At 63.6% G+C, this 16,657-nt stretch overlaps 3 protein-coding genes across 4 annotated transcripts in view; all 3 read right to left on the bottom strand.

Moving 5' to 3' along the window:
- CRACR2B (calcium release activated channel regulator 2B) overlaps window positions 1-4,179 on the bottom strand; it is a 5,215-nt gene extending 1,036 nt beyond the window's left edge. The window contains exons 1-8 of one of the 2 annotated variants that reach the window (XM_019631123.1): window positions 3,612-4,179; window positions 2,111-2,301; window positions 1,921-2,032; window positions 1,411-1,588; window positions 833-979; window positions 634-724; window positions 388-480; window positions 17-183 (exon numbers count right to left, since the gene is read on the bottom strand). In XM_019631123.1, the coding sequence (XP_019486668.1) occupies window positions 17-183; window positions 388-480; window positions 634-724; window positions 833-979; window positions 1,411-1,588; window positions 1,921-2,032; window positions 2,111-2,275 (953 nt within the window). In that variant the 5' untranslated portion in view covers window positions 2,276-2,301; window positions 3,612-4,179. The remainder of the gene's footprint in view (window positions 1-16; window positions 184-387; window positions 481-633; window positions 725-832; window positions 980-1,410; window positions 1,589-1,920; window positions 2,033-2,110; window positions 2,302-3,611) is intronic. The other variant, XM_019631124.1, reaches the window with a different exon arrangement.
- Window positions 4,180-5,370: 1,191 nt separating this feature from the next.
- Window positions 5,371-10,307, bottom strand: PNPLA2 (patatin like domain 2, triacylglycerol lipase). The gene is made up of 9 exons (XM_019631122.1): window positions 10,018-10,307; window positions 8,083-8,315; window positions 7,935-8,000; window positions 7,369-7,578; window positions 7,027-7,087; window positions 6,751-6,927; window positions 6,500-6,632; window positions 6,180-6,302; window positions 5,371-6,089 (listed from the first exon to the last, which is right to left on the bottom strand). The coding sequence occupies exons 1-9, from the start codon at window positions 10,220-10,222 to the stop codon at window positions 5,819-5,821; spliced, it is 1,479 nt and encodes a 492-aa protein (XP_019486667.1). The 5' UTR covers window positions 10,223-10,307; the 3' UTR covers window positions 5,371-5,818.
- Window positions 10,308-13,173: 2,866 nt separating this feature from the next.
- Window positions 13,174-15,242, bottom strand: RPLP2 (ribosomal protein lateral stalk subunit P2). The gene is made up of 5 exons (XM_019631121.1): window positions 15,140-15,242; window positions 14,830-14,953; window positions 14,222-14,270; window positions 13,392-13,490; window positions 13,174-13,294 (listed from the first exon to the last, which is right to left on the bottom strand). Exons 2-5 carry the CDS (start codon window positions 14,950-14,952, stop codon window positions 13,218-13,220), a joined length of 348 nt encoding a protein of 115 aa, XP_019486666.1. The 5' UTR covers window position 14,953; window positions 15,140-15,242; the 3' UTR covers window positions 13,174-13,217.
- Between the last annotated feature and the right edge of the window lie 1,415 nt (window positions 15,243-16,657).

Consider the following 16,657-nt stretch of genomic DNA (forward strand, 5'->3'; position numbering starts at 1 on the left):
CCACCCCCACCCCCACCTTTGGGTTTGTTCCTGGCGGCCCTGCACGTCGCCCTGCAGTCTTCGGAGCTGCTCCTGCGCCCCCTCCAACTGCGTCCGCAGAGCATCGTTGGCCAGCCACAGCTGGGCGTTCTGCGCCTGCGCCTCTAGCTGCTCAGTGGCCTGGGCCTGCAGCTGCTGTTCCAACTGGAGGGTGGTGGGAGAATCGAGGCTGGAGAGGATCCCCTCTGCCCCAGGGTGCTGGTTTGCCCTTGACTCCCAACAATTCCGAGGATGGGGACAGGGAGGCACAGGGGGCCTTAAATATACCAGGGAGTGCATGGTGACTGTGGGGATGGGAACATAAGCTGGGCAAGTCTGCACCCCTCCCCGACAGGGTGGGCCGCTCACCTCCCGCTGCCGCAAGTCCGCGCGTTCCAGCTCCTGCTCGCGGCTCTGCAGCTCCAGCTCCAGGTGGTCTCTCCACTCCTCTCGAGGAAGGTCCTGGGACGCGCGGGGGGGGGGATGAGGGGGTACCTGAGCCTCAGCGAGCGGCCGAGGGGCAGGGGTCGGGGGTGGGACCAATTCTCAGAAAGCAGAGCCAGGGCGACACGGGTCTGGGATTGGGCCGAGCGGGGGTCGGGGCCGCGGGCCCACCTGACTCCGCAGGCGCCGGCGTTGCTCGCGGAGCTGCTGCTCCGTCTCCTCATACAGACACCGTATCTCCCGCTCGTGCTCGCTCTCCCGCCTTCGGGGCGCCGAGAGTGAGACACTGCTTAGAACCTGCCAGCACTACTTCCCCCCCAGCCCCGCCCCTACCTCCTTCCGGAGCCCCGCCCTGGTCCCCAGCCCTCACCGCCGCAGCGCCTGCTCCAGGCCGTCCCGCTCTCTGGCCGCCTCCTGCAGGCAGGCCGACGCACGTATCAGAACGTCCTCGAAAGAGCCCAGCAGCTCGGGCCTCTCGCGCTGCAGCCGGGTCCAGAGAGTCCTCACCACCCGCTGCCTGGAGAGGGGGCAGGGGCAGGGGCTGAGGCCAAAGCCGGGGCTCCCCACCCTCTCCAAAGTGACCCCTGTAGCCCTGAACAAGCCAGGCGTGTTTGCCGCATGCAGGACGTTCCTCTCCTGGCTACTTTCGCCCCTGCCTGGGGTATGTGAGTGTGCCCCGCTGGCGTGGCAGCGAGGGATGTGTGTATGCGGGGCTGTGCGCGTGTGTACAGGGCCATGTGCCTGGCACCGCCCCTCCCCCCGGCAGCCTAACTGCAGCCTTCTAAAATGCAAATTGCGGGAAATCACGCCGTCCCCTCCCAGGTACTCGCAGCTGAGAGGGAAATGGTAGGCCAGGCCAGCACTGGGGACCCTGGCAGCAGCAAACATGCAGCATGCAGATGGAGATAGCAGACCAGGGAAGTGGGAGAGGGGCCGGCACGGACTCACTCGCCCAGGACCCGAGCCACCCCTAGCTGCTCCAACGCAGTGAAGAATCTCTCCTCTTCCTCCTCCTCCTCCAGGGAGACCCCCGTGCCTTGCACCTCCGACCAGCCCGACTCAAAGGTTTCCTCAGAAGCCGGGGAGGGCAGTGCGCCCTGGGCGGACTCCATCCCCACAAACTTCCCTGTGGGCATGGGAGGGAGAGATTCCCAGGGCTGTGGGTTACCACCCTGGCTCAGCCTCCACTCACCCCCCCACACACATATCCTGCCCTTTCTCCGAGCCCAGTTTCCTGTTTTTCTTCCTTATTCTGGTTTGATTCTTGGCCTGGGAATGGGAGGTGACAGCTGGCTCCCAGCCCCACCTGGGTTTGGCATGGGAGGGGGTTGGGGGAGCAAAAGGGTGAGCTCCACACATGCCCCAGCAGCTGGGGGGCTTCCCGTGGCGCCTTCCAGTGGTGACAGTGTGTACAGACACAGATGGGCCACTGGGTGGAGGGGCAGAGGAGGGGCTCACCCAGGCCAAGGCAGAACTCTCGGGCGGTGAGGAAACCTGTGTGGGCCTGGTCCAGACTTTCGAACACAGCCTCCAGCTGTTCCGGGGTGAGGGGCAGGTCACTCTGCAGGCCCTGGCCAGACCAAGAGACAGGGCTCAGTAGCCAAGGTCAGCCCTGGGCTGGGGCAGCCTCTTGGGACTGGGGACTCACCTGCAGGTCGTGCCGGGTGATGAAACCCTTGGCCTCCTTGTCACACAGCAGAAACAGCTCCTTGGCCTGCGCCAGCATGGCTGCCCGTGGCCTCATGGAGGCCTCCTCTTCTTCCCGCTCCTCCTCCTGGGCCTCTCCAGCCCCGGGCTTCCCAAGGCTGGCCATGAGTGTGGGGTCCTGGCCGCTGGCTGCTGTGAAGCCAAGGAAGAGTCAGGGCCTGAGCAGAGCTCAGAAGAAACGAGGAGAGAGGAGAAGGAAAGGAAGAGAGAGGGTGAGGTGTGAGGGTGGCTGAGGACTAAGCTGGAGCCAGGAGTGAGCAGAGGGGCCTCCTTGCGCCAGGTCTGAAGGTGGGAAAAGACTTGGCGCAGATCCAGCGGGGAAGGGCAGCTGGGCAGGGGTCGGGCCCCCGTGGGGTGGTGCTGTGGGCTCAGGGCCTGTGGGGGCTGCCCAGGGAGATACAGGCTGCGTGCCCAGGAGGAAACCAGGAGCGGACTGGCTGGGGGGAGGGGCAGTCTTGCTGAGGGGCATCTAGAAGACCTCGCGATGGACAGTGAGGAGGGGGCTCCTGGCAGCTAAGGGCAGAGAGCTGGGGCGAGCGAGTGGTCAGTGGGGGAGGGGCCGAATAGGCCCTGGAGTTGGGGACACCGAGATGGGGCTGACCGGGCTGGGCCGGTGGGAGCACTCAGCCAGCCAGTCGTGCCTAACCTTCAGGCCCTGAGTCTGGGCCTCAGCGGCCCTCCCCTCCAGCCAGCTGGTAGGCGAGGTAGGCGCCTCCCTCCCCGCCCAGCCCCGCCCACCGGGCGCCGGGCCCCCTGGGGTGCAGGTGCAGGATCCCAGCCCGGGATGCCTCCTGTGGCCCTTGTCAGAAACACCCCAGAGTCTAGGTTTGACAGACCCTCCCCCAGCACTAGGCCCTTCCCTCCTCCAGACTCGCCCCCTCCAGGTCCCGGAACCTCCGTGGGGCCCTCCTCCCCGCAGGGGCGCCTCGCCCCTGATCAGAGGCACCTGTCCTTCCCACAGCGACCTGGTCCCGGATTTCCCAAAGCCGACTCTCCCACACCTGGGTCTGAGGTCCTCTCCTCTCAGTTCGGGGCCGTGATTCTCAACCTACTCATATTTCTGGGGGCCCGGGAAGGGGCGCGCTCTCCAAAGAGGGCAGGTCTGAGGAAAGGCGACAGGAGGGAACACGGGACCAGAGACATCTCCCCCCGTCGCCGTCGCCTCGCCAGAGCGTGCACCACCCCATCAGCGGCTCGCGGGACCAGAATTCAATCCAGCCGGAAGCGGCGCCGCGGCCGAAGCCCGGGATCAGGGAGGAAGAGCCGCAGGACCCGCGAGCCGCCTGCGCTCCCGCACCTTGGGGACCTAGCCCCGCTCTGCCTCGCCGCGGCGCGCCCCGCCCCAAGGGGCCCCGAAGTCCCTGACCGCGACGCGCGAGGGTCGGCGCGCCCGGCGGTACCTGGAAGGGACTGGCGGGCAGCGGGACCCGCACGGAGCCTACCTGCGAGCCGCGCCACCGCACCGGCCGCGCGCCCGGGCTGCGCCTCCCGGAAAGGCGGCGACGGCGGGGGGCGCGAGCCTGGGGCGTCTCCTACCTCCCGGCGGGCACTGAGACCCCAGCGTGGGCCGGCCCCGGGCGGAGCCCCGCCGCTGCTGTCGCCGTGTCTCCGCCTCTCGGCGCGGCCCGGGCGGCCCGGCTCTCGGCCCACACCCCGCCCGTCCGCGACCCCGCAGCCGGAACGTCTGTGTCCGGGAAGAGCCCTAGGGCACCGTGGGGCGGAGGTGACCCGGGCACTTGGTGACCCTTCCTGAGCAGGACCAGAGCGAGGAAGGGGCGCTGTCCCGAGGATCCCGATTTAAGGCGCCAAAAGTGGGTGTAAGGAAAAGCCAGGCAGGAAATTAACCGAACTATTTTCAATGGTTATCTCTAGGAGTGGGGCGACTTTCCTTTCTTCCCTATACTTGCCTAATTTGGCTGTTCCCGCTTTTAAACAATACACAGGTGATGTATTGGAAAATGGTGTTTAAGTCAACAGCATAAATGCCCGTGCCTGTGCGAGGGCGAATGCCTGGCGGTGGGGCGGGAGGGCCTCACCTCAGCGGGCCCCCCAAGCACTCCTGCGGGGGCACAGCAGTCACTTGCGTTCGCCTTGGGGGAGGCCTGAGAGGAGCTGTGTAGCGCCTGTCAGGGACCTTCCTGCTCAGGGACAACATCCCAGCCTTTCCCCCAGCCTGGCCCCTGCACCCACCTGGCTCTCCTGCGCAGGCCTGGCAGTGCTAGGGGCTGAAGGCTCTGCTTCTCCAGGGGCCCGGGATCCTGCTCAACTAGAACAGGTTGGGCCGATAGGACAGGACCTTGAGACCGCGAGGGGGGTGGCCCCTGGCACACATGCACACGGCGACCTGCCCAGCCGGCTCTCCCAGTCCTGCAGTCCCACCACCAACCGTTATTGTTGGCTGGGGGCTGCCACCGTCGGCACAGCTGCCCCACGCCGAGTGGAGAGGAGGCAGCTGGGGCAGGACTAAGAGCTCTGGACAGCTAGCCAAGCGCCCGATTCTGCTCCGGCACCCCTCACTCCCTGAGCCCTTTTGGTCACCAGGGAGGGATGGCCAAATCCCCTCTGACTGGCTGTCGCCCAGGGCAGAAGCCACTTTCAGGAAACCATGTCTGCCCCAGAACAAGGTCCCACTCCCTTCCGCTCAGACCTCACCCTGCCTGGTATTCCAGGCCCATATGTATTGGCAGGAGACTGGGGTACCCCGTGGGCAAGGAGGCGACGGGAACAAGGACACATGTGCCCCTGGCCAATGAGGCTTGCGATGACAAGGGGAGACCCAGTGCCTTAGGCAGAGCCTTGGGCCAAATGCCCAAAGTGGAGCCGCCCCCCCCCACGCGCTCCCTAGGGAACCTCACCCTCCACAGCCCTGAAATCAGCCCCACGGCCCCGTGTCACCATGGAGCGGAGGTGCGGACGCCACCTTTTGTAAACATTTCTTCGTTTTTTTATTCAGCAAGGATCTTGGTCCAAAATATTTCCATTGACCCTTGGAAAGCTGTTTCCAACGGTAGCCAGCAGGCCTCAGGGCAAAGTGGGGGCCAAAGAGCCGAAGAGTGGGCTGCAGCCCCGGAGGCCCACAGTCGCCTCTAGGGGCGGGCCCCAGGCCTGAATGCCAGGCTTAAGGAGAGGGGACCCCTGACCTAAAGCTGTACAGACACTGGTCAGCTGGGGGGGGGGTCACATACAAGGAGGACGCAGGGGCTGAGCTGCGGTATTTATTACATCAGCTTCGGCGAAAATAAATAACTTTTCACACACATTTCTTGAACAAAAAAATGAAAAGTGCGCGGGGTGAGCAGGGTCAGAGTTCTCAGGAGTAATACTGCGCGGTAGCGGGCTGCCAGCCCCTACCCTAGGCCCCTTACCCAGCCCTGCCCAGCCCTAGGGCGGGACTGGAAGAGGGAGATGAAGGCACAGGTGAGCCGCCTGCCTACGCAGTGCGGCAGGTGAGCGGTTGGGGGAGGTGTCGCCAGCAAAGCCCCTTCTCTCAGCGGTGAGGGCCCCATCTCCTCAATCCACGGGGGCATGGAGACGCCGAGGCGGGGGAGCTCAGTTGGCCCCAGGGCCCCGCCTCATGGGCCAGGGAAGCTGGGGACCTGGCCCTCAGCAATGGGACCCCAGGGGACAGCGAAGGCGTGTGCAGGGGCGCTCAGCAAGGGGGCAAGCCTGGCGGGTGCTGCGGGGGCGCCGGGGCGGGGTGGGCGGGGGCGCGCATGCGCAGGGCTTCGGGCGGGAAGGCCACGTTGGTGCAGAAAAGGCCCAGCAGCAGCTGGCGCTGGCACTCCTCCCACTTGGCCAGCGCGTCTCCCAGTGAGAGGTTGTTGCGCATCCAGCGAGGCAACACCTCGCTGTAGGCTGCGCAGGACAGCGGCACGGAGGGCAGCGACTGAGCGCGGCGCAGCTCCATGTGCTCCGACAGCCTGCAGGTGGGGGCGGAGGGCGGGCTTTACTGGGGGCCGCGAAAGTGAGGCGGTGTGTGGCCCGGGTGAACACGGCAGTCGGGGGCTCACCTCGAGGGCAGGTGGCTGCCCAGCTTCCGCTTGGCACGCATCACCAGGTACTGGCAGATGCTGCCGGTCTGCTCCTTCATCCACCGGATGTCCTCCGGGACGTCGGGCAGCCACTCCAGCAGGCTGGGGCACGGGTGGGAGGCATGTCCTCAGGGTCAGTGGCCCGGCCCGCATGCCCACGCCCCTCCACCCTGGGCCCTGCCTGTGCCCTGGCTTCTCTCAGCACCCCCAACCAGCTGCCTCTTCCCCGGGGTGACCACCGCTCATGGCTGATCCCGAAGTTCGGTTCTGAACTCCTCTCCCGCCCTGCCATCCCGTACCGGATGGTGAAGGACACGGCACTCTCCAGTGGCAGAGTGTAGGGCACCATCATAGCGGTGGCCAGACGCACGGGCAGCATGTTGGAGACAGTGGTCAGCAGGTCCCTGGGCTCTATGCAGGCCTCCAGCAGGGCTGCGGGTGGGGTGGGAGCAGGAGCGAAGTTGGCCGTGGTGGGGGGAGGTGGAGCCCAGCCCTAATCTGCTCTGCCCCCGCCCCCGCCCTGGCCACGCCCCCCGCCCTGGCCACGCACCCTCATTGAGCCGCGCAGGCAGATGCTCCAGGATGTGGTCCTGCCCGGTCGGGGGCAGGTGCCCTTCCACTCTGGTCCTCTCCGCGGCCACCAAGGCCTCCTCCTCGTCTCTGTTCTCGGGGACACGAGGGCTGGCAGAGGGCAGTGCCAACAGCGGATTGGACCTGTTCAGGAGGCCTGGGTGGGGAGGATCAAACAGGTGGTCAGCCGGGGGACTGCGGCGCAGAGACCACCCCACCTCCTCACCCCCCCACCCCCGCCCTGGCCGCTGCGCACCGTTTCTCCGCAGGAAGCGCAGGCCATCCCGGTAGCCCTGCTTGCACATCTCCCGCAGCACCTGAGGCAAGGGGATGGATAGATTGGAGCAGCGGGGGCAGAGACGCTGTTCTGCCCCCAGAGTCCCTGCAAACCCCGCCCCTCCCCACTACTAAGGACTAGATCCCGGCTGGAGAGGCTGCCCCCCAGTGGAGAGGTGGTGCAGGCCACAGCACTCTTCTCCAGCCCTCAGAAGAGGCTGTCCAGACCCCCCACCCTGGTCACTCAGAAGGTCATAGGGCAGCTCTTCCTCCAATACTGAGCGGGGAGAGGCTAGGCGGCCCACACGCCAGGGCGGCTCACCATGGGCTCTGGCGGGAACAGGGCCTTGGAGAGGCGGTAGAGGTTCCGCAAGTTGAACTGGATGCTGGTGTTGGTGACGCGGAGCTCATGGATGTTGGTGGAGCTGTCCTGCGGGCAGATGTCACTCTCGCCCGAGAAGGGGGACACTGTAATGGTGTTCTTGAGCTCATAGAGCGGCAGGTTGTCTGAGATGCCACCATCCACATAGCGCTGCGGCGGCAGGGACATGTGGTCACAGGGCAAGAAGCCTGCAACGTGAGCTGGCTGCCCCACGGGGCCACCTGGGCCCCACCTGGTGGCTGTTTCATTTGGGCCTTTCACCCACTTGGCACTGGCCACAGGCCTGCCTGGGCACTGAGAAGTGGCCAGACAGTGAAGGGGGGCGGGGCAGCCACAGGAAGTGTGCATGCCTGTGGGGCCTGGCCTGGCTGTTGAGTAACTGGGGAAGTGAGGCAACAGGTAGTGAGGGGCTGGGGGGGACACAGATGGCTTCCTCCTCTACCCCTTGTCCCACAGCCCACAGTTGCGGACTCTTGTCGCCCAGGACAGGTGCCGGGGGTACTTACTACGCCCTGGAGGGTGGGGGGGATGATACCGCAGTACACAGGAATGAAGGTGCTGCAGACATTGGCCTGTGAGGCAGGGACAGAGGGGGGCGGTCAGCAGGGCCTCGGTGTTCCACCGCGCCCCCCATGCGACCCCGCCAGGGCCCACCTGGATGAGTTCATCCTTGGAGTTGAAGTGGGATATGATGACGTTCTCGCCATCTGAGACGCGGGTCAGGGAGATGCCCAGGCGCCCGTTGGCACGCTCGTGGCTGTCAGCCGGCAGGGTCCTAAGCAGGCAGCCACGGATGGTCTTCACCAGGTTGAAGGAAGGGTGCAGCGGGCCTAGAAACCGCTTCCGGGCCTCCTTAGACACCTCGATGATGTTGGCACCGGCCTCACCTGGGGTGGCAGGGCCAAGGGTCGGCATTCCTGGGCTTACCATGGCTCCACGCCCAAAGTCCCACAACTCGAGCCATCCCATCCACTTTGAAGGAATCCCAGTATCCACCAGGGGGCCTGGCCCACAATTGGGACTTTTGCCACCTGCCCCTGGGGAGAGAGAGGCAGGCCACCACCACCCCTGAAAGGGCAACAGCTGGGGCTGGCCAGCTGGGGCCCAGCCTGGCCTCTGCTCGGAGTTTCCCAACCATCGGCCCTGATCCATGAGTCACCAGGCCTGGTGTTATGTGGCACCCAGCCCAGGAAGAGGGGGGGCAGAGGTTCACCTCTGACCAGCCTCAGCCTTCACCCACTTGGCCAAATCCAGACCCACAAAGCCCACAGGCCTAGCGGCATAAGGTTGGAAACAGTGGGGCTCTGCCACTTCTGGAAACCACGACTGTGTCCCACCACAGGCAAGAGAAGCATCCCCCCAACACTCCTCTTGGGGGCCATGGGTGCTAACCTAGGACAAAGCCAGGAGTGGTCAGGGGGCAGGAGGGCCTTGGTGAGGAGCTAAGGACCATGCCCTCCTCCAGGACCACCGCCTGGGTCAGGAGTGGGCAGTGGGGGCCGGAACCTGCCACACTGGGGGGGCTCCAGCTGCCCAAGACCACAAGTGAGAAAGAGTCTTTTTGGGAGTGGGGTCGGGGAGGTGCTGTGAGAGCCATGTCCTCAACTGAGTACCAAGGACTAAGGTGTGCCCTGACGCCACCATGGGGACTGACAGCACTGCTCTGAGTCTGAAGGCCTCGTGAGAGGGAAGGGTCAGGGCCACAGTGGTGGACCCCCCAGGTCCCAAGATGTACAGCTGTGCTCCTTGTACCCCACCCCCTCAGGGCGAAGGTTATGGGAAGGAGGCAGGGGAGAACCCTGCACAGGCTCCTGCTGGGTGGGTCACCGATGACCCCTCCGTCACCTTGGCTGCTCTAGTAGGCAGAGGGCTGGGCAGCTGTCCCAGGACTCTTGAAGCACTTGGTATGCTGTAAACACCACGTGCATGTGCCCCACGGAAGTGTGTGTGTGAGGGGAGGAGTGTGCCCCAGCACACTCAGACACCTGCACTCCGGGCCACAGGGCTGGAGAGTCCAGAAACATCTGCCACCCCACGGAAAGGGCAGAAACGGTGGGCTACAGCTGGGGAGCCAGGCCCACAGCGGCCGTGTGCCGGGGGGAGTGGGGGAGCTTGCCATGCCCAGGCCTGACCTGCTGGGCTCCTGCTCCAGGGGCCCTCGGGGACACAGTGTCCAGACTTGGTCTTCCGAGGCCACCCCCATACTAGGCGCCGGGGCCATGGCAGCCTGGAGTGGAATGGCCTCCGGACACAGTGACCCTAGTCTAACGCCTCGGAGGAGAGGGCAGCTTAGGCCCCTCCCCCGAGTCTCACGGTCCCGCCCATGAGTTACCTTCTCTTTCCAATGATATCGCTTCTGCTGCACTTGCCCGCCAACCTGGGCTCCCGAGAGGTGGGCCCTAAGTGGCAGCCTTGGCCCCAGAAGCGCGCTGGGCCCCGGTACCCCCGGAGCAAAACAAACCAGGCCCCGCCCCAGCCGGCGCCGGGGATTGGACCAGCGGCCCCGCCGGCTTCCCTGTGCGGGGGACAGAGGGGCGCTGTATTCTCACGAAGAATATCCGCCCGGCCCCACCCGCCAGCCCCGCTCACCCAGGCAGGCCCCGGTGACCAGCGCCGTGGCGGTGAGCGCCCCGGCCGAGGCGCCGTAGATGTGCGTGGCATTGGCCACCAGGAAGGGCGCGTGCTCACGGAGGCAGGAGGCCACTCCGATATGGTAGACACCCAGAAAGCCGCAGCCCGCGAACGAAATGTTCCACGTCGTCTCCTTGGGAAACGTCGCCTCCTTGGGAAACATCGCGGCGGCCCGCCGGCCAGTCCGCGGCCACTCTAGCTCGGGGTCTCCGCCTGTGGAGGCGGCGACGCTGTGCAAAGCGACGCCGGAGATGGTGTTTTTAGGAAGGGGGGGCGGGGCTGGAGCGGGGCGGGGCCGGCACACGCGGCCCAGTCCCTGCGCGCGGGGAACGGCCGCGCCCTCGGGAGGCCCTGGAGCCCCGCCCCAGCCCGGAGGCCCTGCGCCCCCTCCTGCCGCTGTCTCGGCAGCTGCGCCCTTAGCCGCGACACCTAGAGAGTTCATGCCCCCGGCCTCCTGCCGCTTTCCCTTCCCACCTAACGTGGGTAGCGGGAGGCGTGTGGAGAGGGGTGAGCTCAGACCCGGGCCACCCAGAGTCTGTGGGCCTGGGAGCCTCGTACAAATCTGGACACCCGCGAGGGGAGGGCCTTCGTGTCTGGGCAGCCACCGCTCCCTCCCTCGGGGCCTGCCTACAACACCCACTCCCCAGGCCAGGAACCCCCAGGACCCACGACTCATCCACAGACTGACCCACAAACATTCACAAACAACTTCCAGAGCTAACACCAGCTCTGCGGACCACGCCTGGCGTCCGAGCTCCAGCCCTGCCCCCCCCCCTCCGCACCTGGGTACCAACCTGGGTTCTACCTGCGCCTGACCCAGGTTCCCCAGGCTGTGGGGCCGCCTTGGGTATGACTCGGGCCCTGCCCCGCCCCCACTAATTGCCCCAGCAGGTGTAGTCGTCAGTGTTTTGTCACGCTCCGTCCCCTTCCGCATTTTTCTCCTGGACTGTGTGGGGCAGAGATGGCCTGGCTGGGAGCCAGGCGCCAGCCCTGCACCTCACCCCACCTCCCAGACACGGGGCTAGTCTATGCTGGGGTGCTGGGGAAGCAGTGTGTCTGTCTTCCCAGGAAGGAGCCAGCTCAGGACCCAGCTGGTGCCAGTGCTGCAGCCCCGGCCCAGGCCAGGAGACAGAGCAGAGGCTCCCCCGCCATGGCCATACGGGGTCATGCTGTCCACTCGTCTGCGTCTGAGCACGCAGGCACCCACACTTAGTATGGATGATGTGCTTGTAATGGGGACCGGCACAGGGCAGAACAGTAAGCTGGCAACCCAGACCCAGCCCTCCTGGAAGTGGGGTGGGGGTGGCAGGTGTTTACATAAGCTCAAAATGAGGACAAAGTGGGGAACAGAGTATGTGGGTGCAGTTAGAAAGGGCACAGGGTCCCCCCACAGCAGAGGCAAAGGTCCTGGGTGGGGACTGGAGAGAGCCAGGCCTGGGCGCTGGGAAAGGAGAAGCAGGGGGAGCTGACTGAAGGACTTGGGCTTGTCCCCCCTGCACATGGTTGGGAGCAGATACAGTGCAGAGGGGTGGCCCCGTCAGTATGATCAGGGCCCCTGGTGACTGAGTCCTTGGGGATACTGTTGGAGGCTGCAGGGGGTGACGGGTGTCACAGCAGGGATGGGACAGAGCCTCAAGGCCGGCCTGCAAGTCCAGGTGTTCACCAGGGTGACCACCAGATGGGAGCCGAGCAGTGCAGGCTGAGCTAGGGACCTGAGGTCCTCCGTCCTCCCCTGACCTGCTCCAAGGAGAGGCTGGGGACCAGGCCCTCCCTGCTTCCAAGGGACCGTGGGGGTGTGCCGAATGGCACTGCCCCAGTGCAGAAAGACTTCTGCCCCCATTTCCACACCAGGGTTGAACAGTTTTGGGTACACGTCCCTCCCTCCAGGCCTCTGGGACCTTTCCGCTCTGGAGCCAGGAACAGGGCGGCCCTTCCTTCCTGGAATCCTGGCGGGGCGTGGAAGAACCTCTGGTGTCTGGTGCGATCATGCCAGGCGGTGTGACAACCCCGCTCCCATGGTGTCCTCTGGCCCACACAGGGCCCTTCTCTTCAAGGTCTGATGGTCGCATGGAGTCCACTGGTCTGGAGGGCCCCTCACCCCACAGGCTGCTCAGACAAGCGGCAGTTGCTCTCACTGACCCAGAAACAGTGGCTTCTATTTCCTCCCCCAGGCCTAGGTCCCACCCTAGTCCCTGCTCATCTGGGTCACCATGCTCACTCCTGCCCTCCAAGTCTCCGCTCCAAGGGAGGCCTCTCCCAGCACCCTGGTGCTGTACTTCTTTACTTTGTCCACAGAACTCCAGCCCACAGGACACGCACAGCACATCCCAGCTGGTTGCTGACCCCGAACCTTTGGTGGGGGAAGCAGTGTTTACTCTGCTGCCTGGCACTGGTGGGTGAATTGACGAAAGCCCAGGAGACTACCAATAGCTGCAGGGCCAGGATGGTGCCTGGGTGGGCCTCTGCCCTCTACGCCACATCCCAGGCCAGAGCCTCGTGGGAGGGGTGTGGGCAGGCCACCCCAAAAGGACTTAAGTATCCACACGGCCCCAATGTCTTCCCACAGACCACTTCCACATCTGCCCAGCAAAGCAGGTGATAAGCCTATCAGACAGCAGGTGAAACAGGCTCAGAGATGAATGCCCAAGTTGCTCAGGGTTAAGGCAGAGCCGAGGCACTGGCTTCAACAAGAACTGGGCCCGACCCCTGCAGGGAAACCCAGGGACCACGCACACACCACCGCACCTCTTGTGTAACTGAAGAATGCTATCAGTCTTGGTGGCAGGGGAAACTGCTGGCCTTGGCCCTCCAGAGCCACCTCCCAAAGCAGTGGAGACCACCCACCGCTGCTTCTAAAGCTTTCCTGGGTGTCCCCTGAAGGATTCCCTCCGTGGGAAAGCCCTCCAAAGCCAGAACCATGCCCAAGGAGCTCATGACCGTTCCTGAGCCTGCTCAAGACCCACAGGAAGCGCACCCTGCCAGGTGCTCCCTTTGCACCAGACCCCTGCGCTGTCAACCACGACCCCAGCTGTCCAGGCAGCAGTTCCTCCTCCCTGGGCAGCCCACACGTGCCCTGCACAGAGGCCAGGCTCGGACAAAAGGCTCACAGGCCACTCAAGAGATACACAAAAAGAGTTTAATTTGCAGGGCACAGAATTCTAATCAAACAAGCCAAATCCCATGTCGTCATCCGACTCCTCCGACTCCTCCTTCTTTTCGTCTTTCTTCTCCTCGGCTGGAAGGACAAAGGCTATGGTGAGCGAGGCCCCAAGCAGCCGAGCTCCCAGGGGCCCCAGGGCATGTGCAGCGAGAGCTGCCAGACCTGCACTTACCGGCAGCCGGGGCAGAACCAGCAGCAGGAGCTGCAGCTCCTGGGGCAGCGGAGACGGCTACAGCCCCACCGGAGGGGACACTGGCCAGCTTGCCAATCCCTATCGAAACCAGAGAAGGAAGATGAGACGCGAGCAGCTGCGCAGCCTGCCTGATGTACTGGGCCTGTCACCAAGTGCCAGTGTCACAGGCTCCCGTGTTCCCACTCCCTCCCCCAAGCTTCCCATCTGGGAAATTGGCTCCTAGGAGTCAGTCCACAAGAAGCACAGCAGCCCACCCTGGAATCAGATTGCAGAGACATGTTTATAAGCAGGCGGGGACCAAGTCACCCGTCCCAGTGTCCAGATGCTCGTCCACAGCAGTGAGCTCAGGCTGTCTGCTGAGCTGGCTTTGTCACTAGCCTGTCACTTGCCCAAGGACAGAAAAGTCTGCTCCAACAACAACTTCCAAACTCCCATAAACTCCGGCCTGATGTCACCAGGAAACAATCTGCCCAGCAGAGGGGGACAGGGGCCCGTGGTCATCCCTGACACCCCAGTCTCTGCGCCCAACCCCTCAGAGAGAGCACATGGCGACACTTGTTTACAAATGCCCCAATTCCCCAAATGCTGCAGGCAGGGCAGCCAGGCCCAGGAAGAGCAAGGGTGCCCCCTAGCGCCCTGCCTCCCCGAGTGTCTAGAAGTGCCCGTGGCATGAGCCCAATGAAGCTGTGCTCATTCCTCGGGTGAGGCTTCTAGGGTGCTCTGGTCCACAAGCGAAACCTGGCAGGCCACAGGCTGGCCGGCAGGAATTAGGATGGACCACACAAAGGAAAGCGCCCGCACAACCTCACCCTGCGCGATGACATCTTCAATGTTTTTTCCATTCAGCTCACTAATGACCTAGAACAGAAAACCACAACCAGCAGTTACCAGACCCTGCCTGAGCTTCACCTCCTGCGGTGCTGAGAACGCGGCCTGAGAAAATGCCGCGCAGCGTCCAGGCCCCCTGCAGCCCAGCACACGAGTGATTACCCTCGCGTGGCTCTTCCCGATTGAGAGGCGCTACAAACGGGAACCCGCACCACGTTTTGAAACTCACCGCTGAAAAAAAGATGCACAACACCCAACCTTACGCCCACTACGTGTCAACACAACGTTTTGAGTGAGCTGGGTTAAAGAGAATGGTTTTAAGATACATCCCCTTAGAACAAAAACATTCACTAAGTAATTTTAAATTACGTGAAACTTACGTCGTGTTTCTATGGAACCGCTGTGCCTCACACCCGGCTTTTACTTCCTTGGAGCTCTACCAGGGACCCCAAAGGGCAGCCCAATAAATCACCATGGGGGCTGCCACAGGCCTCCCTCAACCCTCCCCCACAAAGGTAAAACTCGGGCTGGGTAGGGAGAGGCCCCTGTGCGCACAGTATCCGTCGGCTGGGCCCAGCGGGGCGCCTACCTTGTTGAGCCGGTCGTCGTCCGCCTCGATGCCCACGCTGTCCAGGATTTTCTTGATGTCCTTGGCGCTGGGGGAGGTATTGCCCCCGAGGGCGGCCAGCAGATAAGAGGCAACGTAGCGCATCCTGAGACCGGAAAAAAAGACCGTGGCGTTACCCGGAGGCCTCTTACTCCCACCCCGGCCCGAGCGTGGCCGCGCGTGGCCCGCCTCAGGGGTCCCCACCGAGGCCCGCCCCGTGCCCTGCCCCGAGCTCCGCCTGCCCCCGAGGGCCCGCGCCCGGCCCGCGGCCTAGCCCCGCCGCCCCACGCACTCAGCGGCAGCGAAGAACCCTCGCGCGTGCGACCTCGACAGCGTCCGGAAGGGAAAGGAAGGGGCTGGCGCGGGGGGCGGGGATAATCCGCTACCCAGAAGCCTCCGGGACCTGTGCGCCGTGCCCTGTGAAGGGCGCCTCCTAGTGACGTCACGAGGCGCTCGGTCAATGACGACGCAGGAGAGTCTGTTCTCGTCCGGTAACGCAGCCGCCAAAGCAAAGGCGAAGTGAGTGCCGGGGCCTTCCTGTATAGTGTGGGGCGAATGTCCCCCCAAATCCCTGGGGCGGCGGGATGAAGCCGGGCGCAGGCCCGAAGTAGAGTGTTTCTTCCTCTAGGGCTCCCTGCGTACCGCTCGGATCCTACAACTCCCAACATGCAGCTCGGCCGACACGTCCGGGACGCATCACTTTGCGGAAGTTGTCGACGCACCCGACGAACTACTCATCCCACAGTGCATCGGTGCCGGAAGCGCGGGCGCGCCGACGCCTGTGCAGTTGCACGTGGGCCCCTCGGAGGCTGCGCGGGTTCCGCCGCTGAGCTTCCGGCTCGCTGGTGGTTCCTGTCTGGGTTGGTGATCGTGCCCAGTGGGACCCGTTGAGGTGGGCGAGCCGCTTGTCGCGCTAACGCCGCAGAACCGAGCCGCCTGGGCCCTAGTGGCTGCTCCTTGCGGTGTTCTGGCCATGTAGGCTCGAAACTGACCTCTGCACATGGTCATCAGCACAGGCCACTGATTGACTCCGTGTCGGGGTCCTGCCGCAGGCCTGCGTCCTGCGATGGAATAGGCCCGGCCAAAACACAAAATAAACGAGGCTGCCCCAGGCTGACGTAGACCCTGAAGGGATAAGGCGGTGACCTTGAGCTGGAAGATGAGAAGGACCTGGCCTTGCTAAGATTTGGGAGGAGCACTAGGCAGAGGGCTCGGAGGCAGTGGCCGGAGGCAGCCGACTGCTCTTGCTCAAGGTCACACAGCGGAGGTAAAGTGGGACAACCATCCTGGGAAGGATGGCACTTCATTGCAATCAACAGGGAAGTGGCATGATGTGATTGATGGTTTGAGGGGTTTTTTAGTGGAAAATAATACATCAAGTTTACCCTTGTAATAATATATCTCAGGGATACTAGGATCATTCATACTGCAGTGCAACCATCCCCACCATCCATCTCCAGAACTGTTTCATCTTCCCAAACTGAGCTCCATACCTACTAAACAATAGCTCCCCATTTCCAGCTCCTGGGGCTCATCATTTTCTGTCTCTGAATTTAACTCCTCAAAGGACCTCATATAAGGAGAATCATACAGGATTTGTCCTTTTGTGTCTGGCTTATTTCACTCAGCACATTGTCCTCAAGGTTCATCCATGTTGTAGCAGGTGTCAGAATTTCGTTCCTTTTTAAAGCTGAATAATATCCCTGGGATTGGCTTTTTGTTTTGTTTTTTTTTAAAGATTTTTATTGGGGAATTGGGGATGGGAACAGCACTGGGGAATCGGGGGAATGGGAACAGAGAAGTTGCTGTC

This window comes from Hipposideros armiger, unplaced genomic scaffold, assembly GCF_001890085.2.
Source record: "Hipposideros armiger isolate ML-2016 unplaced genomic scaffold, ASM189008v1 scaffold_983, whole genome shotgun sequence".
NCBI lineage: Eukaryota > Metazoa > Chordata > Mammalia > Chiroptera > Hipposideridae > Hipposideros > Hipposideros armiger.